Genomic DNA, 24,832 nt, shown 5'->3' on the forward strand with positions numbered 1-24,832 from the left:
CGTGGGATGGGGATGAGAGCTGTGACATATTCAAGGCAGAAGTGTCTGTATTTTAGACGAACATGGCCACCCATTTTTTTTCTAACTACAATAAAATAAAATAAATAAAAACTAAATGATTTTATATTTACTGAGTCAGCACACACACACAGCTGAAGGAGTGATTTATGAACTATGAGACATTCATCTGTCCAGGGAATTATTTTAATACCAGCATGAGATATTAACAGCGGAGTGTTTATTAGTAATGGGTTTTAAAATTTGATGGCACATTCACAACAATGCAACACAACTATGCAACTTTCAAGTCTATCCAATAAGCCTTGCCACCATTCTTCTGTACTTTTTCTCTATTGCTGTTGGCTCTGCTCCCCGACTTGATGCCAACTATCCACAAACATTTTCCTCATTCTTCAAGATGCTGTTCCACACAAAACTCTCTGGATTTGGAGGTGGGCTGTGTTGAGGTGGTGGACTGGTGTAGATGGGTGTGATGCCCTGCACCGGAGGTCAACCAGGGTGTGTTAAGATAATGAAGAAATATAAGAAGAAAACAAGTTCAGACTCAATGAGTCAGTGAATGAGTGAAATACTGGAGTATAACTCCTCAACTTCTGCAAATTAAGTAAAATAATTTGCATGCCTGGGGATATAATGATTATTTTGTATGTATTTATTAGACAGTGTCGCATCTCTGTATGTATTAGATCATTCATGTGTCCTGACATTCTTTAGTTGAAAAATGTCTGCGAATTTTATAATTCAAAGTCTGAAGTATAACATGAAGCCTCAACTAGACACTGTTTAGGCAAAAAGCTGGAGAGCCACCGGTTTCATCTAAAAAACACAAAATGCATTTATGACCTGAATGCTATTTAGTATAGTTGTCAAATCACTCTGAAATGAAAAAAGAGTATAGTGGTTTTAAGTATATGTAACTCAACTAGCTTCTGTATTTAAATGTATGTAGTTCTGTTTGTGGAGGAGGAGAGATGGAAGCAGCGAAAAGTGAGGCGCTCTGACTGACTGTGTCTGACTGTTACTTTCATAGTTCTGAACATGGTATTTCTGCAGGCTCATCAGAGTCACAGCTGCTGCAGATCAGTGAAAATTTGTGTTTGACTCTTGGTCAGGTTGTTCAGTGAGAGGGCATGCAGACGCACAATGAAGACACTGTCAGTCACTGTGTTGTGTTTTTCTTCACACTCACGTGGCTGCTCTGATGCTGCTGCTGTGAGCCTGTGAAAAACGCACGTATGATTGTTACTTTTGTCTCCTCACTGGCCGCCTCAGCCGCTCAGGCAAGTTGACATTGTGTGTATTTGTGTGTGTGCACTAAACAGTAATGCGAACAGTGTTTTGCTTTGTTTTTTAATCAGGAATGGACTGTGCAAAAGTCTCACTACCAAAGCAAGTTAAGCACTCTGCAGGGAATCCTGGACCTCTACCAAGAGAAGGGGGAGAAGAGTAATGCTCAGTGAGAAAGCAGAGCTAATCTCAGTGTCAATTTTCTCTCTTTCAGTTTGATCTATGAAGTGATTCTTTGGTTTCAGGCCTACTCCCTATCTCAATTTCTTCCTTATTCTCTTAATTTCCCCGCAGCTGTTTTTATTCTCTCTGCTCTTTATTCTGTCTGATTGGAAAGTCCAACTGTACAGTCAAACAGTTTGGCGCTCCTCGCCTGCTTCTGTTTCCTGCAGGCCTTGACTGCACAGATTTAGCATCTGCAGGAGGAACAGGAAGCCAAGAGGAGGAGTAAAGAGTAGACGCTTCAGTGGCCGAAAGAAAAGGTTGAGTCAGTCTGGCAAGCATTCATATGCTCTTCTCATCTGGAGCACCCTCTTGTGGCCACATTCTAGTACGCGTACAGTAACTGTTTACTTTGGTTACATAATTTTCTTCTCTCACACTTTTGGAGCAAAATCCTGGAGATTTTCTCTTTCTGGCTGGACAGCCTGCACAGCCAGCAGGCCTCCAGTGAGTCTTAGTCAAGACATTCATATGCATATATGTCCATTGTATAGTACTAATGCACTGTGACACTGAACAGACAGGAGGTGATTTCAGAGGTGAAATCTCAGAGAACAAAAAAGGAATGTGGTGGGTTTTAAAATGCCATGGCAGTCTGCTGCATGATCTAAGACTACAAACACATCAACAGACAACCAACAGGAAATGTGGAAACACATCATGGAACCAAAGACAATAATTAGGCATGTTTGAGCTTCAAAATAAAGCGTGCATAAAGCATTAATAACAAAACAAAATAAAAGTTTGTGTGGATGAAAGACTCTTTGTTCGTGATATGGTTGTACTCTGCTGTGTGTCATTGTGCAGTCTCGCAGTAAGTCAAAATCTGCCACTGGAGGGGGCTAAAACCCTTCTGGAGGAGCTGAAGGACAGAGAGTGATCACAGAGCTGTTGGAGGCAGAGGAGCCCTGTACTTCCTGGCCGTCTGCCTCCCTGCGCTGTTCTGCTTCCCACTGCCATACACAAGCTGCTGTTAACCATCTAAATATTGAATTATATTAGATGCTGCTTACTAAGTTTTATTCTATTATATATATATATTATTTTCATTACCACGATTTTATAGCTTCCTTGTCCTGATCCCACAATTACTATTATAATATTATACTATTCTTTTTTTCAAGGCTCAAACTATCTGTTATACAGTGACTGAGACGAAAGCTGTTTTGCCCCAGATGATTGAGGAGAATCAGCAGTCTGCTATAAAAGATATACGGCTTCTCATTGATTGGAATAGTGACCATCAGAAGTGGCAAGTTTGAATTCTGTATTTTCTTCTATTTCCGCGTGACAATGATTTCCATTCCAGGCCTCAGATCATATGACTATGAGTAAGCTTTGACTCTACTAGAGGAAACAGTGAGAGACTGTGATTTCTACATGTGAAAATGTCCAGAATTAATTTTCAATGTTCACAGATTAAGAATGAAAAATTGTATTTATACATACTTATATATGTATGTATGTATATGTGTGGAATTGTGTTTTCGTTTTATATGCACAGGGAGCTGCTCGATAGATATACTTGGTCTGAGCTGAGGGAGTTTCTGTTTGACAGGGTGTTTAGGGCAGAAGCCTCTTAGGATTTATTTATTTTAAAGGCACTTTGTGATTGTCATGCAAATTCAACCACAACACTGAAGACACTGCTACTTAAATTATATACAATGAATACAATACGATGTAACAGACAGTGACTGTCATGAGATCTTTCTGAGAATAGAGATTTCAGTATCTGGCCACATATGATCTCTGTATTCTCGTCCCACTCCTACTTCCTGTGGTTCTTCATCCTTCTACCTCAGGTTTCAACCTATGTGCTGGAGCTGTCCAACGACAGGCTGCAGGACCTATTGTTGGGCCTGGCTGATGAGGCGAGTGGACATCAAGAGGAACAGAAAGGGGGTTGTGTTTGCCCAAGGAGCAGAGACAAAGGAGGCCTCCAGTGCCCAGAAGCTCTATACTCTGTTCCAGCAGGCCTGTGCCAACCGACACATCTCTGCCACTAGTGAGCACTAGTGTGTGCAATGCTGTGCTTTGCCGCCCAGTTCAAACACTGTCCTGCTAAATGGTTTGGATTAATCGTGTTAGTTAAAGTCAGTATGAGGGCTGCATCAGCTCTGTACATCATTACTGAACTGGATGGTGAGCGGCAGAGCAGCCAAACTGTGAATCTTTGTTTTATAGGTGCACACAGGGCATCGCGGCCTGTACAAGAGACTCCAAGCATGAACTAAAGCTAGTGAGAGCAGCCAAATTATTTCTAACAAGTTCAAATATGGACCATGTGAGAGGATACTGACAGTTTATGTTTTTGTGACTTTTTTTTTTTACAATTAAATATGAACCAAATTGAGTTGAGATGTTTCATTGATTCGTTGATCATCATCAGTATTATGACAAAAGGGAAGGCACTTTGATCGGTGTTGCAGCAATTGCCAATTTTATTATTTCAGAGTAAACACAACTCTTTTTTTTTATTTTGCATACTGATGTGTGGATGTGGAGAGTTCTGCATCACGGTGGAGCAGGAACCTGACCAAGGGGAGTGTGAACACTGGGAAGCTGAGCCTCCTGGACCTGGCAAGACCCGTACCAAGGACCACCAGCTCAAAGTCTCCATAAATATCCTGTTCCTTCTGACCTGCAAAGTGGCAGAAAGAGTAATAGTTGTTATCAGATAGATCGAACGGGGTCTGTAACTTCTTTTCTCGTCAAAAGGAAGCCAACTTCATCACCGAATTAGATTTTTATGACAGGAGGTGTTCAAAGACACTGCTTAAATGACAAAATGTTGGGATTTTTTCATTTACAGGTAGTAATGGATGCAATGAAGTACATTTCCCTTTAACCCTCCATCTGTTTCATGTAGGCACTAATTTAATTGGACTCATCTAAAGATTTATTGAGTAGTTTATTGGTTTGTTGTCCAGTCCAGGTCTTGGCTCAGCCTAAAACAGCCTCTTTCTATAAGCAGGCTGTGTTTTGTCTGCATTTGGGACCAATCTTAATTGTTCAGCATCTTTAATCAGTACTGTGGGCCCCACAAGTGTCTTTGTTGTGCCACATTAGAGCTATGAATCCTAACTTTGCGTGCTGTGTTTTATTGGCTGCTTTAGATCAGAGGCCACTCAGCACATGTTCACCGTGATTTGTTATTCTTTAATGACGGCCGTAGTTTCAGTCATACTGTGAGCTCTGTGGACGAGAACAAAGTGGAGGGGGACAAAGACACAGAGAGCCACAGAGAGCAGATGGTGAGGGAACAGGGTTGATGAGGGGACTGAGGTCTCTTCCCCTGTTTTGTTAATCAATCAACACAAACCAATTCACTGTAAACGGTTTGCATACATGACCACCCACAAGCAGTGAATGACGCCTTTATACAGTCGCCAAGCGTCTTCAGGCAAGATGCTTTTGAGGACAATCTGAGAGTTTCTTCTAAGAATAGGATTTAAATGACATGGTTGAAATGGACATTTTTCGATTAAAAATGGTTAATATTTCCTGTGTTTTTGCATATTCACATGAATATAATATGAACAACACCAAGGCACTATTAGAAGCCAACTGTTTACTTGACAATATACTTTTTCAGTACAAGATTTAATTAAATAAAATCAACAAGTTTTCTGTTCAACAAATTTTCTTCTTCTTAAAATATTGTAAAAAAAAAAAAAAAAAGTAAGAAAGAAAAAACCCAAAATTTCCACAATAGTGATGAGAGCACAGCAGATTTAGTGTTCATCAAGAGAAACTTCCAATGATAATATGGGTAATGATGAGAAGTGAATAACTGATATCTCACAGTCATGATGATGCACAACAAAGGTTCTCTGTGTAAGTGTGCCTTACCTTTATATAACTTTGTAATTATTTACTTTAATAGACTTTAACCAAATCTTCTATAGAAGCGATTTGTTTTAGATAATACTAATGTCTATTCCCCTAATATAACATTTGCTCTCAATGGCAATGTAAATATTATTCTTCAGCTATGAATGTGAAAACATAGGCCACGCTGGAACAGGAAAGGTCAAACACCCAACTAAAGTAAAACACATTTCTGGGTGGAGAAGGGGCTTTAAAGTTCCCCTCCTGGAACTGATTCAAATCCTAAAAACTATGTTCCTCAGAATTACATATTTCTATATGTTTTCAATGAAAACATCCCTGTGTGGCCACCTTTGTGGTTCACCTTTGTCTTTAGTGTCACCAAGTGCTCGCCCACTATTTAATCTCTGCTCAACAACACTCAAAGCTCTGCTTGTACTAGTGCTAATATCCATGTAATTCAGGCATGCATGTCTAAACCAACTAATTCCAATGAAGAAGTAAAACGTGTACAGTCGCCTTACAGTCCAAGAGACACCGTAGGCCGTATTATGTATCACTCTGCAACATTAGAATAAATATCATTGGTAATAAATAGCATGAATTTACGACTAGACAAGGATGCAAAATAAATAATAACGTGTTGCTAATGCTAGATGAGTGATGTCCACGCTAGCAGCCACAAACTGAACAGAAAGCTGCAAAGGAAACTCTTTTCATCTGTGTAATTTCTTTTGTTTGGGAGTCTTTGTGTTTTCACATGAAACTCAAAATTCACAAATGCAAATACAAATAATTAGGGACCCAGGTCTTGGTTTTTGCATTCTTGCATTTTTAACAGCATAGATATGATTTATTATCCGCGTTATCTCTACAGTGCTGTGAGGTTGTCAGTCTAGAGCAGTAGAGAATGGTCTGGTTGCACCACTTATCAGCCTGTTACAGGATAAAAACACTGTGGCTTGTTTGGATTTCTTAAACCAACTGCAAACATCCTGGGTCACCAGTTTGAGGTACCCCACTGACCGAAGAGACCCACCCAGGGGCCCCAGCAAGGCCCCCGCAGGCAGACACCAGCGAAGTGCCCGAAGGGGGAAGTGCTGCAGGGGCGGTGCACACGTGAAATGATTCTTACTCACATTTCAAATGTAGTTTACAGTGTCGGCTGAAAGAGAACACTGTTGAAAAGCACATGACTTCTGGATAGATGAAAGTTTTAAGCAGAGAACAACGAGCACAGCTTAAAAAGTTTCCATCTAAGGGTCCCTATTAGTAATTCTGCCACGCTACATACTGCCATTCTGAATTACATTCAGCTTGTGAAAATAGAAAATCCTGATTTCATACTTCCCTCTGAGACGTCTGAGACTATATCTTATCTGAGTGTGTGGGACATCACAGTGCTGAGGAGGAGGAGGTTGAAAATGTGTTAATATGTACTTTATTCATTCCTTTGTGAGTCACTGGGGGAAACTGGAGATGGGGCAGATGAGTTAGCTCAGCAGGGTTTGCTGAGAAGCTGCAGTAAAAGAGGGGGAGGAGCCATGGAAGGGGGATGAAGACAAGAAGAGGAGGACATGAGTTGGATTAGAAGATGAAGGAAACCTGAGAGTTGAGGATGCGATACGAGAAAAATTGAAAGAAGGAGAGGAAGCTGGAGGTCAACAAGTGCAGGGATGAACCCTGTATGAACTTTGTTTGAGGCCTAAAGTGCTGAACACCAGTTTAAACACCCTCTCTCTCCCTCCCCCAGCATTTAACTGTAACGAATAACTTAAGATAAAGACTTTTAATGAGGGGCTGTTTCCAAGTTAGTTTCATTTTTTTAATGTGGTGCAACAGGAAGACAGAGGGACACTTTAAAAGTACAAGCACAGAAGCACTTTGACAGACCCTCACCCAGCAAATACTGTGTCATTATTTAATGGTAGTTCTATCTATTTTTTCAGGGTAACAGGAAAACATTTATACATACAGTATGTTTCCATTTTGTTGCTCATAATGAGAGGTAATTTATTTCTGTGGTGTGAGGAAGATTAGCCAAACATGGTGGCTGATAAAAACAATAATTAGTATTTGTGTTATTCCAAAAAACATCCCCAGTTTGATCATTTTAGTTTTTTGAGGAGCTAAAATCTTGAGGAGATTGTCATCCTGTATGGATGCGGTTTCATAGTCAGGCCGAAATCAGTACTGAGGTCCAACTCCTGCCCTGGAACATTTTGGAGCCGCAGCCCGTGGAGCAGCGTGGTGAGAAAGACAAACATCTCCAAGCGTGCAAATCCATCACCAAGGCAACGTCTCTTCCCCAAACCGAAGATGAGGACCCTCTCCGTCTGATCTTTGTTTAGGAGGCCTGATGGGCCCAGGAAGCGTTCCGGGCGAAATATGTCGGGGTCACCCCAAAGATCTCTGGGACAGTTCAAGATAGTCATTAAAGCAATGAAACACAAAAACACATTGTTATCGCACAGGTCTTACGAAAGCGATGATTGTGGTTACTCACATGTCATGATTGACTTGATACTGGTTAATGAACACACATGTGTCTTTGGGAATGAAATATCCATTCAGGGTGATGTTTCTTGTAGTACTAATGGAAAGGAAAGATGAGGACAGTGTTAACAACAATACAGACAATCTGAAATTTCCTGCACAATTTTTTTCTGACAATTTATTTCTTTTTACCAGTGAGGTATGGTGAAAGGGACATAGGAAGCATGTCTGAACACTTCATATATGAAGGCTTCTGTGAATGGCATCTTGGGCTTATCTGAAAACTTGGGCAACCTGGCTGTACCAATGTGTTCATCTAAAAAAAAAAAAAAAATGCATCCATTAGAAATTTAGCAGATTATGTACCTTTGCAACTTTTAGAAATAGGTATTTTTAGCTATTCTATTCTATTAGCTGTTCTCAGCACTGTGCAGCTCTTACATAAGGGACATAATCTAAACCACAGTTTGTATGGACTTGTGGATGTTATGACTGTCGTTGGGCTTTAATGCCAGACTGACTCACACACAACTGTTGTTATTTTCATCTCCTGATACACAATATGGCAAATGAGCATATAATAAATAGTACAAGGAGAATACAAGGAGATGTGAAATCATACCCACACATATCAATGTTACATCGCACTATTAGACGTTATAATGCATGAATCACATTCTGATTGTTGTTGTTAAGTGTTGGAGTCTCTCTCTCAGACACTGTAGTTTTCTGAGGTTCAGCATGTGTATTTACTATGCTGTCTGTTGACTGAGTGCAGCATTGGTGCAGTGGGTAAGCAGAGGTTAAATTGGGCCGGAGCGGTCCAAACAGATAGATATAAGGAGCGATTTGGCTTACTACATTAAAAGCACAGTTTACAGTCAATGAAATGAAATGGCCTTTTTCCCGTCAACTTCACTGCTTCCCTTAATAGCTCAGCTCCTCCTTACAAAAGCTAATTTAACCAGTGACCAAAGGTGAATAGTGGCAGTGTCATAGCTGATAACATTTATGAAATTATAAGCAGCTGAAATCAACATGTTCAGGCTATTTACAGGAACATTAGTGCATCTCCAGATATATATCCCCACTTTAGAGTTGGCACAGGGCAATAAAAACGCACACAAATGAGATGCAGGTTAAGTCACGACTTGAAGTTGGGATCTGCAATGGCACATCAAACTACTCTACAACCCCCCAGATGATAATTAGCCTTTTACTGCAGCACCATGAGCTCTCATCAAAACAACTCACATGCCCCCTGTATTTAAAATTCAGCTGCACTCCAGGTCATCGGGGCATCGTCATTCCATGAGCAGGAACTTCACAAAAGGATAATTATCTTTTAAATGGATCAAAATGTTGCTCTCACTTGCTCACTTGGAAGGTTTCCAGTGAAATAAACAAAACTCAACATTAAGTTTATTGATTGTAATACTTTCAGTTTATTTCAAGTGATGAGTACGTAAGGAATGTGGTGTGTTCACTGCCTTGCGTGTTACTGCCTTTGTGACAGTCTGGAAGAACTCTCTAACCTTTCTGTCTGTGGCTGTTTGTGCCTTTCTCTCTCGTTCTGATTCATCCTGTCTTCTCATAGTGTCTCCCTCTCCCTCCCTCACTCGCTCTCTCTCCCTTTCTCTGTGAAAATCCAACATGCCTCAGAACAGGCAGTACCAGGCATCAGCAAATTGGACCGATCCTTTTGTGAGTCCCTCCCGTGGCTGTCAGATTCTGTCTGTTCGGGAAGGGCACTCAGGTTGGCCATTGTTGGAGCTTTATTATGTTGACTCTGCCTGAAATGTTGATACCTCCTAACCGACTTCATATATTCCTGGTTACTTCTGAAATGATGATATGTTGTAACACAGAGATGTATTTTTCACATGTTTGTGTCCTTGAAGACATTGTTGAATCCTCTTTGGTGCATATTTTATGAGATCAATTTGACAGTGGTTTGTGATTGAACTCTGTGTCTGGCTCATTTCCTAAATATTATGACTTACTGTATGTGGAGCAACAGCTTCCTCTCAAAAGTTTGTCGTTTTGCCATATCCATAATAAACTGCTGGCAACAATCTTCATCTGTAATGTTTAAATCATGACCCAGCAAACTATTTCTGCGCTATGATTCATTCATGAGACCGGACACTGGAGAGGCAGCGTGGCATGAATTCTTTCTCTTACAATGTGAGAACTCCGTGCACAATAAATCAACCAGTTCCAGCTCCCTCTGGCTCACTTTTTAATCTTTCTACGCATATAAAAATGGAAACATAGCACAGTTTGTGTAGCATGGATGGCAGACATTGTCATGTTAAAACATGAGAGCGTACCTATCTCCTGGTGTATCCTGTCCTGGATGACAGGAAACTTGATGAGGTACAGCAGGCTCCACTGTAAACCAGCAATTATGGTGTCAAATCCTTAAGCAGAGCACAACCAACAAATATATAATCAGTTCAAAGTCAATTTGTCATAAATGATAATATAAGCAAACAAATCAATGATTTCTAACCTGCTCCAAAGATGTCTATGACAGTGTGAATGATCTGAGAGTTGGAGAGCAGAGACGTTTCTTTATTTTCCTCCCTGTCCTCACAAAGTGCAATTAGAGCATCTGTGATGTCCCGGATACAGTTCTGCAATCACACAAACACACACACATATAAATATGTATGTATAAATGCATGCATTATTTTACCTTGTGGTCACTGTTGTCGCTGAAGACGTCACATTATTCTCCATGACCATAAGGTGATTTGTGATCACGCAGAAACAGAGGTTGAAATTTTTAAAGCAATAATTAGGGCAGAGACAATAATCAGTTACGGTACGACGCGTGTCTTCCAGTGGGATGCTAATTCCTAATTAGACTGCGTGCGAACATTTTAGCCACTCTGCACAAGAACAAAGGTCCCTCCCAGGGAACTTGTTATTTCTTTTGGCTACAGTTGCACTCACAGCAACTACTGCATGAGTGCAATGTCAGATTTGCCAGTGGATGACAAATTAGTGGGACAGACATACAGTAAAAAAAGAAAACAGACATGCCACCCAACACATCACTCTGTTCTGAAAATCTTTTCAAGTTCTTGTGCAATAGATTGGATGAGTTTTATATATATATATATATATATATATATATATATACACACACACATATACATATGTGTATATCATTGATATACACTGTAACTGTTTAACCAGTTACTATATAACATTTCTTATTTTCTTCAAAAGATTATCTTTTTTCAAAGACATACACCCACAGCACCAGTCAAAATTTTGGCCACACTTTCCGATTCATTTGAATGCAAAATAACAGTGTAATATAATAATCTAAATAAAACCATAATGAGACAGATAGACTTAAAAATATAATATTTTGCTCTTCACTAAGTAACGTCTCATCATGCAGCATAACAACGCTTTCAATTTTTCTGTGACTGCATTAATGTTTAACAATTCATTTTCTTATTGCATTTCCCTCATTTGTATTAATTCCATTCTACCGTTTCATCTAACATCCTTCTTACCTTATCAAAGGTGTTGATGTGTTCCTTGATGCTTTTCTCCATGAATCCATTCATCCTGCGGATGTGCTGGACCATCTTCCTGAGAGAAGGACTCGGAAAGTAGCGAAACACAGGGAAAAAATCTGCCAGGTTCCCAGCTGCAAAGATCCTCAGGACCTCATTGTTGATGTGGACAATAGTGAGAAACTCCTTGTCATTATAGTCGTATCTTTTCCCAAAACAGAGGGCACATACAACATTTGCTACTGAGGTAACCAAGGGCACCACTGGATCTATTCCCATCCCATCTTGGCCCGTTTTCCCTTCGGCGGCAACCTGCTCCCGAATCACCTCCACCATCTCAGCAGCCTCGGCACAGACATGCTCTTCCAACAGGCAGGTGGCACCTGATCCCCTGGGTTCAGCCTGAGAGAAAGACCTGAGGGCATTCTTACACAGCTTCTTATGGAGCATCCAGGCTGGCCCATACTTCTCACTGAAGGTCATACTGGTCCCGTTGGCAACAGCAGAGAAGGTGAAAAGGTCAGGCCGGCCTGCAAAGGCTTCCCCCTGCCGAACCAGCGCCTGCCTGATGGTGCTGTATCCACTCAGGACAACAACGGTCAAAGAGCCCAGACGCAACTGTTATGCAGGGATGAATAAATGATTGAATGAAAGAAAAGATTCCTAAATCGTCTCACCAGCTAAAACATAGAATTTATTTGACTGTATACCTTGAAAACATCACCGTATTGGAGCCTCAAGCGTGTTAGAGAGAGATGAATCTGGTCCCCCATCTGAAGGAGATTGCCAAAAAGGGGCCACGGAGTGGGACCAGGAGGAGGGGGATATTTTGCATGAAGCAGCTGGAAGGAGTGATGGTGGCTCTTTCGGCCCCTGAGGGCCATCAGGAGGAGGGTGAGAATACACAGACCAAGAGTGACACCAGACAGAGAGGCACTGGGGTTCTCCTGGGCCAGAAGAGTCCCAAACATCCGTTTCATCTCGTCTGGTAAACTGCAAAAATACTGGAACATACAAAGTGTGCTAGAAAGCTAGAAAAAAGGTAAGTCGAGGGGTTCTAAAGGAAAAAAAAAAGTTCCCACAAAATATGGGAACAAATTTTCACAGAAAACTCACCATGCAGTGTCCTCTGTGACAAACGACAACACAGAGGACAGGCAGAACTTCAGGGTCTGATCCCGGGGAACACAGTGAGGACAGCTCCCGGTCCGGGACATCCCATTCAGCAGCAGCCCCCTGCAGAGGGAGCTGCTGCCCACTCACAATAGAGAGACACACATGGCGAGAAACTTGGCTCAGGGTTTGGGACGAGTCTGGCCAGCCACTGGCTGCTTCGGCCCATTTGACCACAGACCGGAACCGTTTACAACCCCTAATTTCCTCTGTCCCTAACAAAGCTGGAGGCTTTCTGCAGAAACACAAGGACTTAAATCTTGTGAAGGGTTTTTTAAAAAAGCCGAGAAACAAATACTGTCAAAGACCTTTCTGCACACGTTCTGGTGCGACCCTCTGATTAATGAAGACATTCCAAAGTTATTTATGGCTTATATGGAAATGGAATATGGAATTTTCGCTCATATTTTTTTTCTGTTCTTCCAGGATTAGTGTATGTGAACACACTAATGGATTTGTTCTTGTTTCTCTCCGAATAATTTAATTTGATTTAATCGAGTTAAACTTTATTTTATTTTTATTTTATTTTATACCCTTTCCCTTTCATGCAAGCAGCCATATTTGTACTCATCATTTGTAAAATGTACTTAATGGCCTCTGCAAAGCCATTTGTTTTCTAGATACTCTCCTTTATTTCCCAGCCTTTCTCTTTTCCCCTCATCCCTCATTTCCCCTCTTTTTCTCTGTGCCTCCATTACATCCCCAGTTCTCTCGCTGTCTCTTACTCTCCAGTTTTCATTCCTTTCATTCCTTTCATTCTCCTTTCTCAATCGAACCATCAATTTCACTCAGGCTCAACTGCGGGACACCCAGCACTGTCGGGCAGAGCGACAGCTCCTTTGACCCGCTGGTCCACGTCCTCACCAGGCCGATGTCATTTTGTCTGGCACACCGAGCAGAGACACTCTGTGGAAACTCTTTGGAAATACATAACCAGACATGAATAAATTGCACAAAATGTTTGAGCTGGCCTTCACGGCACAAGCTTGAAGTTAACCGTACAACAAAACGGAGCTACATACATTAGCATGGGACAATGGTTTCTGCTGTGTTTTTGCACCACGTCTTAAAAGCAGTTCTGCTGACGATGGCATTGTTTAACAAGGGTTAATTACAGAGGCTGTGTTGTCATTGCAGGGATGTTCCTCAAAGGGATGTGTGTATGTCCAGGCCAAAATAGGCATATCAGACAAAGTTATGTGATCACATTGTTCCTGGGAGACAGGGAAGCAGCAGGAGGCCCCTTATCAAAGAAAACATCCTCCCTGTTATATTGGCAGCCTTGTGCACGGGCTGGACTGATTCATAGACAACAGTAACACAAGTGGCTGTCACTTGGCTAATATAAACACTGGGCTTCCTGAACTATGACAACAACAGGTATGATAACATTTTTGTTTGGCTAATATAGCTTTTTTACCCACAGGTAACAGCCCTATCAGACTTTTAGATTTTATAAGGACACACTATGTTATAACTACATTACTACGACATTAACCGCTCAATCAGGTGCTTCTTTTGTCTAATTATTGGTATCAAGATGTGGTTCATTTAAAATAGAGATAGTAAAACGTTTGGCATTTTTTTGTTCAACATTTGAATATGTAATATTTGATCAATAATAGTGGCCTGCTTTTATGTCTACTCCAAAATGAGTTTAGGACCTCTGTTCAGGTGAATGTTTTGTTTGTTTTGTTTTAGTGATTCTGAACTGTAGATATTAAATAGCAGTGTGTTTATGTTTTTCTGCAGAATAAATGTAGTTGTGTATTTTTCATCATACCCTTTGCAAAATACAAACACGTTTTTTTTTTGTTTTTTTTTCCTTTGTGCAAGTGAAGAACACATAGTGTCTGTACCCTTCTGTTGGCTGACTCCCTCTCTCCATATAGGGTCGTCCAATCCACTGCTTCGAGCCAGGCCGACCTTACGGTGCCAGTCATAACCCTTGACCCTGTGGTGTTTCCCTGCAGATGATGCCAGTAGCTCATTTAGCACAGTTTCTGTTACTCCACTGGGTTGAGATGGCATCTCACAGGCTTATGACAAAACACGAGAGCAATTATTCTCACTCAGTGATCTAGATGCTAACAATCAAGAGGCCTCACGCACATGTGAAACAGTATATGGGAAAATGCACAAACACACTCATAATTCTCTTTTTTTTTTTTGTTTGTTAGTTTGTTAGTTTGTTTTTATCAGAGGGGAAACATGCGAACTTAAAGTCCAAGTCTGACAAGTAACCAGCAGTCTGGCACTGGGTGCAACCACCTGGGTAGAAATCAGAGCCACAAATCACAGCATATAGACAAGGCAAGGTTTCATTTGCGAGTTTGTGTTTGCTTGGAGTTAGCAAATTCATGAAGACATTACCAAAATTATTTCATTTAATTGGTGTCATAAAAAAATGACAAGACCTTTTACAAACTATTTACAGGGATTTCAAAACGAAATCAGTAAAATTGTTTTTCCACATTGATAACCACTAAATGTCATCCAAGTTTTTTGCTGTGGCTAACTGAGATAAAACTTTTCTATCTTCACATTGCAGAAATTAAGTACAGACCTCTCAAGGGTTAATTATAATTCATAAATGGCATTAATACTAAATGTAATGTAGTTATGCAGTGAAGTATCAAAACAATGAGTTTCTAACTAGGACCACATTGCTGTGGAATAGCTGTCCTGCATATATAAGGGCAGTGACAGCAGCAGCCATGTTTACAGACACCTGCTGTTTGTGGTTAGTTGCAGGCATCAGCTGGGTTTGGTCCATGAATCTTGTGTTTTATTGCCTTGGAGGCCCACCGCGGCCTCTTCCTCTGCCTGGTCCTGGTTGAGGCCCCTTGGCATTTCCAGGAGGCGGCCCTCTTGGCCTGGGGCCACGGGTCACTGGCCCTCTGGGGTTTTGGGCAGCGAGTGACACGTCCTTTTGCAGGTTAACTCCTTTCCCTGCTGCACCTGGCTTCACTTTGGGAGACTTGCTGCTCTTCTCAATTACTACATCTGAGAATACAGATGAGGAGCGAAAAGAGTGGGGAGGACAGTCAGGTGCAAACTGGCTGACAGCATATGGAATAAATGAATGAATAAAGTCAGCAGTGAATATACCGGGTGGGGGTGGCTCCTCCTCAACAGGAGGCGGTATCAGAGACTTGTCTGGCAGCAAGTCCTCCAAGTCTTTCATCACTTGATTTGTGCTGTCTTTGTTATTCCTGCGGTTCTTCTCTTCATCTCGAGCCTTAAAAAATAAAAATAAAAAATCTTTACTGAATCTCGAACATCGGAAATACATAATATACAAATAGGGAAGCATAGTTAAGAGACTTAAACTGACCATTTGCATCTTCTTTTTGAGGTCTATGTTGGCCTGTTGGTATCCTTTGGACACGGCGTTCAGGTAGTAGATGGCCAACCTGAGTTAGGGTTAGGATAGTATTTGAAAGAAGATTAGAACTCTTTTGGATGAAAGCTGTTGGAAGTGTTACTTCAGCTTAGACCAGGTTACAAGTTTAATATTGTCATCAATTGCACACATTGAATTTCACAGAATATTCCAGTGATGCATACACCATGAGGAGGACAGCAGGCATGATGAGTCCTGGGTTGGTGGCATATGTAAAAATGTTCCCTATGAAGGACGGTAGATCCTGTTCTATAGTCTTCATCACCACGTCATACATCTTCTCTTGACCACTGGTGGAAAGACATTAGTGAAATACAATGTTCTGTTTATTGGTACTCTTGTTACATTTTAACCGCCCCCCCCCCCCCCCCCCAAAAAAAAAAAAAAAAAAAATCCATCTGAAAAAAACAGGAAAAGTATTCAATATGTGAAAAATTCAAAAATGTAAGATAATGGAAATTTGAATGAATTGCATTTAGAGTTTTCAGTTTTCTTCAGTAGATAAAGTTAATTAACATATTAAAATGGAAATCTCCCTTTTAACTATTAAGTCATACTTGAGCATCACACGGTCTACGATTTCTGACCTACTGACCTGAATGGTCCACAGTCGAAAGAAGGTGGCAGGGTCATGATAGTGTAGACGACCGGGAGCAGGCTGAGGAACAGCACCAGGAGCAGCAGACCCATGTAGAAGTTATTTGACCTCGAGGCCTTGAAAACCCGCTCATGAGGAACGTTGCAGGCCATCACTGCCCAGCACTGGTAGTACATCGAGCACAGGAGACGCAAAACATTCATACCCACCAGCCCTGGAGCATAAAAGGCCCCCATCCTGAGGAAAACAAGTTGCCAACATTACTGTATTGCCGAGCAAAGTTGAGATAATTATTTCTGTCTACTGTGTTTTCTAATTAGCAATATGATGAAATTCATTTGAGTTGCTTTTAAAACAGTTCAAATATTAGCAGGCAAACAAGTAACACATCTAATTGAAAGAGGCAGGCACCTGAACCTGTGTTTAGTTCATGATGTGCAAAGTGAGATAGACAATGAGAGACATGAGCTGTTTTTCATTAGAAGAAAGCTCATTAGTGAGCGCTAGTCCCATTAGTGAAGTTGCAGTCGTATCAAAAGAGGCAGGAAATAAAATGAACCATGCAGATGTTGGATCATTCACCATATCATTCCTTGGTTGAAGACAAGCCCCAGCACATTTCCACTGATGTCAAACTCTCCATATGAAGGCTGGTATCAACACAACAGACTGATTAGCACATCCACACAAAAAAACATGTGGACACACTTTGCATCGGCCACTCTCTCTCTCGACCTATGTTTCGCTCTCTCTCTGTATCTAAGTTCCCATTACATTGTTCTCTTTCACTCCGTCTTAGGGATCACTTCTCCTGCTGGATGTCATTGTATGGTGTCAGGTTGACTCAGATCCAGTCCAACCTATTCAGTGCTCGCACAAAGTTGAATGACACGTTGACTATACAATGACATTTAGCTGATGGATCTATTTGAAATTCAGGATGAGCTGCACAACTACAGATACAAGAGATACAATTCTTAAGTAAAGGACGGTTGAAAGCACGGGATATCAAAACTCTGCAATGATTCAGTAGATCAGTAAAACAAAATAATGCTTTCATCAATGTACCCCTCCCCCGCCCCCACAAAAAAAAAACACATGGTAATACAGTGAGAACTCACAAATCCAGCCTCCAGGTCCCAGCACCAGCAGTAGTTAAGGAAGCGGACAATGACAGCTCGCAGGAAGTCTCCAATCAGGATGGTCAGGTAGGTCACTTGCATGTCTGACACAATTAGCTTCACAAATTCCTGGACAGAAATCAGAAATAAAAGCAAAGTGAGAAGCAATATGAGAAGAGCCAGATGAGCCAAAAAAAAATCAGATATGTGGTCTGCTGTTTTTCATTTGATATAAATAATAATGCCAAGACTGACTATTCCCACTCCGGTCTCCCAGCAGGGTCCTCTGACGACATCTGCTGGGTTCACTTTAGGAGGAGGCACATCGGTTGTGTTGAAGTGGGAGCTGTAGTTGGTGTAGTACTGATTCAAAGACCATTCAGTGGCGTTCCTTATGGTCTTCTCACTCTCTAACTGAAAAAAAAAAAAAAAAGTCAAAGTCAAAGTCAAAGCAAGTCTGTCTTGTGCTCCAAAATTTACAGACATGAAACTACATCTGACTCCTATAAGATATCAGAAGCCAGAGGAAATGCAGGAAAGGTCTGGTGACTGTCGCCATGGGGTGGCGTTCACTAACGTGTGTAACTATCTCAGGGTCATGCATCATACCTTAGCAGTAACCTCGTCAAACAGGGCAAAGAGGAAGGTGTAAAGGTTTCCCAGGAAGAGGGCAAAGATTCGGCCCAGCTGCCACTTCAGGGCAATACGAGGGTGATAATCCTCCAGCTCTGCGATGGTTTCAAACAGAGGAGGACACACCAGCCCCAGGAGAGACATCACAAACTCCACCTGATCCATTGGGCAAGAAAGAGGGGGGCGCTAACCTTATTTCTCATATTGTGACAGCTCCTGAAATCTGTAAAACATTCATTTGAAAACCTGTCGCCTGAGCAGAGAAGGCAAAGGTTTCATTTTTGCTGTCAACCTGCCTCGTTCTTTTCAAACCATGAGAGATCTTCTTTCTTTTTCTCAGCAAACTCCTGAGAACGTTTCACCACAAAATAGATGAGGTATCCGCTGCCTCCGAGGCAGCACAGGATCATAAAGTTTGCCAGAACCCGGAGAAATCGTCTGAGATGAATGTTCTCGTCTTTCTGGTTCTCCTGTTCATCTACGATGGATTCCTGCAGTGGGGAAAATTTGATTAAAGTGATCACATGAAAAATGATGTATTTCTTATAAACCAGTGCACTGGAATTTGAAATCTCATGCAAACCTTTCACTGTAGGAAAAACAAAACTAATGGGGGTACATCCTCTTTGAGATTGTCTGATATTGGTGTAAACTTTGATTTATTATTCCGAAATAAATAGTATTCTTGCAATTTCAATTTCCTCTAATAGAATGTTTTATCACCTTTCGTCAATTTCAAGTCCGCTATTATTCCTCACCATGCCCCCGTGACCTCAGGTTTGAGTTATGTGTAAGAGTAAAGCTAATACAGATCATGTTTCACATATGGAAAAAAAGACTTCAGCTACATGCTTACTTAAAATATTTCTATACCAGCTTCCTCCTTTATGGATATTCATGACACCCTTCATGATTGTTTGATATTGAGTTGAAAAGGAAACCCAAACTTATTAAAAACATTTCCTCATGTCCCAGTAGTCATCCTCCCCAAACACACGTTTACGCACACGCGCACGCACACACGCACACACACACACACACACACACACACACACACACACACACACACACACACACACACACACGTACACGGCCCCCTGCTAACCTTGAAGCTGGTGGTAATGGAGGCGTACTTATTGTCTGCAGTCTCAGGGTTTCCTATCAGGTAGTCCCAGCTGGTAAACATCTTCCAGCTGAAGATGAACTCATTCCCCTCCGCCCCATCTCCTCCCTCATTTGAGTTACGAGCCATTCTGGAGAAAAAAGAGATCTAAAAGAAATGAAAATCAGCCTTCAAGCATGTGCACACATGTACTGTACATCTGCCCGTCCTGCTTACGTTCTAATGACGACCATCAGGCTGTATCCAAACAGGCCAACACCCACCAGCAGGTATGACAGGGGGAGTCTGAACTGCAGTACGCCGATCGTTCGCTCGTTGTTGTAGTACCCGTAGAACAAAAAGGAGTATTTACAGTAGCCCTATAAATGCAGACGAGGGAAATACAGCATGTACACGTTTAGGCAAGAGGAATAGTAGCATATTGACAAAGGGTCTAGAGTCCTGGCTGAGGCTGTCTGTTGAGACGTTTACCTCAAACCCCCAAAACTGAGACTATAATGTCATTTCAGTCCATGGTTGTTGCTAGTGCATTCATTCATTATCTTCTCCTTATCCCTACAATATAGGTTTGTTTTGTCATTTTAAAGCGAAGCTAAGATCCTCACACCAAAGTCAAAGAGCACAGAGAAGTCCATGGCTGTGGGCTGCTCCTCTCGGGGCACTGTCTTCCTGGGAATGGAGCCATAAGGAAGACCCATGAGGACCTAAAGACAAACCAGGGGGTTGTGGGTGAGAAAAGAGATATTTGAAAACATTTGCAGTCTCTGCAACATCAGGTGGGTTGTCACCTGCTGAAGTCAACATTGAGAAAGTTTGTACCTCGGGCAGCACCACCAGTCCAAACATCAACCCAAAAAGGACCAGATTCAGCCCGTACATCCACCTCAGGAAAATAAAGTAGGACGCCACAGAGGAACCAAAGTGACCTATGAATAAGAAAACAGGACACTTATCTTAGAAACATAGTGACAGCTCATGCAAAAGATAATAAACTTAGACCAGTGGGGTTTTTTTGTTGTTGTTGTTTCTGACAAAGTCATCATGGCACCTACTTTCCACCTCCTTTATCTTCCTCTCCCAGGGTATACAGGCTGTTTTGAAGTTCTCAAAGTCACGTTTAAACTTGATAAGTTTCTGAGGAGAGAAAGTTCAAAACGGTCATTCACATTATTCATTGAAGTTAATATGTATTAAGTATTGTTCTGCTGTTAGTAAACATGAACAGGTTACCTTTGTGAGCATGACTTTGAAAGCATACAACTTCCTGCCTCTCCCTTTCCCAAGAGCTCCCTCAAACTCCTCTACAAACTCCTGGGCCTCCCTGTTCAAACAATCACACCGACAAACACCCACAAGAGAAGTATAGGCAATCTTACCCATTAATTAATTAGTTAGTGGGAACAGGATGTGCAAACGATAGGTAGGTAGGATGTTTGAGTCCATCAGTACTTAGACTTGGCAAGCAGGAGATCAGCCAGCTATAAAGACAAGCAGCTCACTTATCATGTTCCCTTCATAGAGCCATGATTACACAGAGCTGTACGTAGAGAAACCTGCACCCTTGTCTACACACACACACATACTCAGCTCCCTAATCTCCCAGCCTCAGCCCGGGCCAGGCAGTCTGAACAGGTCACTCACAGCCAAGGTCTCCAACAGGCAGTGAACCTTAAACAAAATATATAGACAGTTGTCCATGCATCCAATGGAGAGTAAATTATCACAATTGAATAAAATATTTAATATAAGAGAACTAATCTGTGCCAAGATGTCACTTTCAATACTTGTAGATGTTGATTTTATGTTGAGTGCTTTTTTTTTTTTTTTTTCTTCGAATAATTAAATTTAAATGATTGTATGTGTGGGTGTTAAGTCAGAGATGAGCTCTGTCAGTGTCCAGTTCTTATCTCTAATAAGACAAACGAGGGTCAGAGGAAGCATCTGATCTCTCATGTGAAGCATCTCTGATTTAGACTTTAGGTTGCAGCACTAACAAAGACAAATGTCAAACAACTAAAACAAAACATGTTTTAATAATGCATTATCAGCATCACATGTACATGACATGAGTGATGTTCGCATTCAGGCAAAAACGGAAAAAACAAAAGATTTGTAACATGCAAAGAACCAAAGTCATATAAGCGTGAAGAAAGAAAATGTAGCAGCACCAGCAAACATGGATTAAAAACAGCTGGACATGAGTTGAAGTGGGCCGCTGTTTTGGGTTTGGTTTTTACTTAAGTACTATGAGTCTCCTCTTCATGCGCCAGGGTTTGTTCCTTAAAGTAGCGATCAGTTTCTTCTTCTCCTCTACCTGTTCCTTCAGCGCCGCAATCTCTCCCTCCGAAAGCGATTCTTCATCAGACTCAGAGGAAGAAGAGGAACTGATAAAGGGAAAGATCTGTCACATGCAATGGCTTTGACAAGACTGCACAGGACCAGATGTAAACATCAGGTGCCAGCAGCAACATTTGAGAACCCACAAACTCATCTCAGTGAAGCGCGTGAAAATATAGGGCCAACATAGGGCCATTTGTTTATTGTGATGGTCTCATGTTTGTTGCTTTTAAAAAGATCCGCCATCTGTTGTTTTTTTTTTTTTTTTTCTTGTTTGTTTGTTTGTTTGTTTGGTGATAGCTCAGCCATAAAAATTTAAGGCAGAAAAAGATTACGTTGTACGAATGCCATCCATGAGTTCTGAACTGTTCTGAATGGGCAGACTTGCAGACACACTGAAAAGACTGCACAAGGGGAATTGCAAAAATTGCTCAAATATAAATAAATGTCCAATTGTGTGAAGCGGGTTTGAATGTCAGAAAAGGTTTGACATAAACACAGCTGGTGACTAGCTGGCACACTAAGATGAACATTTAACAGTTAAAAGGCCAGATGTTTCCCTCAGGGGTTGGTTGAGAACAAAAACAGAGCTAAAAATGTAATTTGCAGTGGGATGGAAACAATTCAGAAATGTACAGGGAGGATTTGTCAAAATCCTTGCGGCAATACAATAGAAGGGAGTGTTATTTCTTTTACTTTCTGTGCAGAACTTTGTCAAACACATTTTCAGCATTAAATTCATATTTTGTTGTTAAATTAGATAATTTTAAGTGTCAGAAATTAGAGTGTTGGTATCAATTTGGGATAAGTTTTTAAAAACATTTCTCATTTTTCTTCTTTGCCTTTAGCCATAATCAGGACTTAGCTGCTTTTTAAAATGCAGCCACCAAACACTCCTGGGGAAACAGCAGGAAGACGAGGTGTCTCAGGATGTTTTGTAATCCTGTCTTTTTTTTTTAAGGCAGTGCTAAATAATGGATGAGTAAAAGGAGGATCACGCCATTACGCCATCAACAGTGGCCAAAAGGCTTGTCTCCGTTGTAAAACGACTGAAAGGATGAAGATATAACCTCTTCTGTTGTTTTGAAGGCTGCACTCACACACTTTTCCTGTAAATACTTTGCACATCTGACAGCTGAAATGCAATATTAAAAAACACAGTAGATGTACTGTAAACGCCATATATTAAGAGGAAATGTGTGTTCTTTGTGCCTTGTCTTGTGTGATTTTGATTTGTCTCCCTGAATACATGGCCATGACGGCAGGAGTCTGTATGGAGAAAGCCCATAGCAGTGTGTGGAGCGGGCAGGTGGGTGAGAGACAGCTCTCAGAGGATACTGCACCTGCTCAACTTCCCATTCGTCTTTCTCTTGACCTTCTCCCCATCTTTATCCTTCCTTTCTTTCCCTTTAACATTTCCCTTCTTCTCCTTGTTCTGCTCCTCTTTCTCCTTTTTGGACACAGCTCTCCCTCCTTTTTTCCTTTTCCCTCTTTCTTCGTCACTTTCCTTGTCACTCTCCTGATCAGCAGCTCTTCTCCTGGACGCTTTTGATCCTTTGCTTTTCACACTCCGATTTTCTTCCTCTTCCTCTTCATCTTCGTCGCTGTCTCTGGACCTGGCCTTCTTTCTCCGTCCCCTTTTTCGTGGTGCTTCGTGGTCATCCTCCTCCTCTTCCTCATTATCGCTGACCTGTTTGGCTTTACGTTGTGGCCTCGCCCTTCTGTTTTTACTTCTCTTCCTGGCCTCCTCTGAAAAGCACGGGAGCGTTTTTGTGCAGATAGCAAAAGTTTTCACCCAGTGGCCACACAATTTACACTATCAAATTTACTGTGTCCCTGATGAAAGGTTAATGACAATTATCACAGAACTCACCTTCACTTCCACTGTCTACCACAGCATCAACCTCCATCCCGACTGGAACATGTGAACAAAAACATACAAATATAAGAGCTGGCGAATATTAAAAAAAAAAAAAAACTCTAGTAGGATTCAAATAGCTCTTTTCTTAGTCATGGTAGGCTATAGAAAAAAGACATTTTAAATCTTCTCACCATCCTCAACCTTTACTGCAGTGTCATCTTTTCTCTTTGGAGGCATTCTCCTGGTCTTGGTTAGTTTGCTCTGTTAGTTTTTTTCTTTGTCCAGTTAGCTCTTGCCTGCTGTTTCAGAATCTGCCTCATCTCCATCCATGAGTCATCCACTGATGCACCTGTGCAGGTACTGTGTCAAAAAGACAGGATACACACACACACACACACACACACACACACACACTCACACACACATACACGCACACACATTCAGGAGTGTCTGTGTTCATACTGTTCAAGGTCCAGGCTCTTTGACACCGAGGCCATTAGATGATAATCAGGAGCCCGAGGTGAAAACAGAGCTAGACAATGGACTTGTCAATCAAGCTGTTAATAAATATTTGATTAAAGCAACAAGAGGACATTTGTCTTGTCCAAGTGTTTATGTAAGGTGAAATTGTATGTTTTATTCTGTATGTGATTATACAAACATCTCAAAAAATGATGATTGAATGTTTGACATCATTCATTTGTGGCCCCGAAAAGAGACACCAGAGTGAATGCGGACATAAAGGTAAGAGCTTATTAAATTTGAATGGAAGCTTAAGTAATCATGAATGAAAAGAAAATCAAGTCACCACATTTAAGTACTGTATACAGCGTCCAGACTCTGAACATATACAACCAACTAGGCTGAATAAGTTATCTAAAATAAATGGCTTCATCAAGGGACCAGTCAGACCATTTAACAAGGATATGTTGACTTGTTTTCAGCCATATTCTAAAATAACATTGACATGCCAACAGCTAGATTCATTAAAAGAATAACAACTGTAAGCAATCGCTACTCCTGCGTCTAAAGCAGTTCCAACACAAGTGATATCAATAAATGATGCCAATAAATATAAAGCATGTGAAAAACAGTAACCCAAAATTTATTCAGAATAAAATATTAGGTTTCACTCATCAGTTTTTCAAATTGTAACTTTGAGTGACTTTGTATAAAACTCT

At 41.1% G+C, this 24,832-nt stretch overlaps 2 protein-coding genes across 3 annotated transcripts; both read right to left on the bottom strand.

Moving 5' to 3' along the window:
- Positions 1-7,493: 7,493 nt before the first annotated feature.
- On the bottom strand, positions 7,494-12,616 carry cyp1d1 (cytochrome P450, family 1, subfamily D, polypeptide 1). The gene is made up of 8 exons (XM_029509863.1): positions 12,516-12,616; positions 12,110-12,392; positions 11,397-12,017; positions 10,376-10,499; positions 10,194-10,283; positions 8,053-8,176; positions 7,871-7,957; positions 7,494-7,776 (listed from the first exon to the last, which is right to left on the bottom strand). Exons 1-8 carry the CDS (start codon positions 12,614-12,616, stop codon positions 7,494-7,496), a joined length of 1,713 nt encoding a protein of 570 aa, XP_029365723.1.
- A 2,362-nt stretch (positions 12,617-14,978) lies between these two features.
- On the bottom strand, positions 14,979-23,984 carry tmc2b (transmembrane channel-like 2b). 2 transcript variants are annotated; one of them, XM_029510270.1, is made up of 20 exons: positions 23,843-23,984; positions 23,664-23,705; positions 23,143-23,539; positions 21,691-21,837; positions 20,684-20,774; positions 20,506-20,587; positions 20,273-20,379; positions 20,059-20,157; positions 19,670-19,812; positions 19,436-19,583; positions 18,627-18,821; positions 18,307-18,486; positions 17,953-18,111; positions 17,698-17,826; positions 17,159-17,226; positions 16,574-16,813; positions 16,143-16,268; positions 15,910-15,988; positions 15,684-15,813; positions 14,979-15,578 (listed from the first exon to the last, which is right to left on the bottom strand). In XM_029510270.1, the coding sequence occupies exons 1-20, from the start codon at positions 23,886-23,888 to the stop codon at positions 15,361-15,363; spliced, it is 2,826 nt and encodes a 941-aa protein (XP_029366130.1). In that variant the 5' UTR covers positions 23,889-23,984; the 3' UTR covers positions 14,979-15,360. The 2 variants fall into 2 exon arrangements, with proteins under 2 accessions (XP_029366130.1, XP_029366129.1); XM_029510269.1 differs by having other exon boundaries at positions 23,134-23,539.
- Between the last annotated feature and the right edge of the window lie 848 nt (positions 23,985-24,832).

Source organism: Echeneis naucrates, chromosome 9 (genome assembly GCF_900963305.1).
Source record: "Echeneis naucrates chromosome 9, fEcheNa1.1, whole genome shotgun sequence".
NCBI classification, from domain to species: Eukaryota; Metazoa; Chordata; class Actinopteri; order Carangiformes; family Echeneidae; genus Echeneis; species Echeneis naucrates.

What these genes read in the sequence shown, in the direction of transcription:
- tmc2b (XM_029510269.1), bottom strand. Translation starts at nt 23,888, where the DNA reads ATGCCTCCAAAGAGAAAAGATGACACTGCAGTAAAGGTTGAGGATG. An exon ending in CCATTACCACCAGCTTCAAG is followed by an intron (nt 18,822 to 19,435) that starts GTTAGCAGGGGG and finishes TCCCCACTGCAG; the next exon opens with GAATCCATCGTAGATGAACA. An exon ending in TCAAAAAGAAGATGCAAATG is followed by an intron (nt 15,814 to 15,909) that starts GTCAGTTTAAGT and finishes TTATTTTTTAAG; the next exon opens with GCTCGAGATGAAGAGAAGAA.
- cyp1d1 (XM_029509863.1), bottom strand. Translation starts at nt 12,616, where the DNA reads ATGTCCCGGACCGGGAGCTGTCCTCACTGTGTTCCCCGGGATCAGACC. An exon ending in CATAGACATCTTTGGAGCAG is followed by an intron (nt 10,284 to 10,375) that starts GTTAGAAATCAT and finishes GCTCTGCTTAAG; the next exon opens with GATTTGACACCATAATTGCT. An exon ending in CAGGATACACCAGGAGATAG is followed by an intron (nt 8,177 to 10,193) that starts GTACGCTCTCAT and finishes TTTTTTTTTTAG; the next exon opens with ATGAACACATTGGTACAGCC.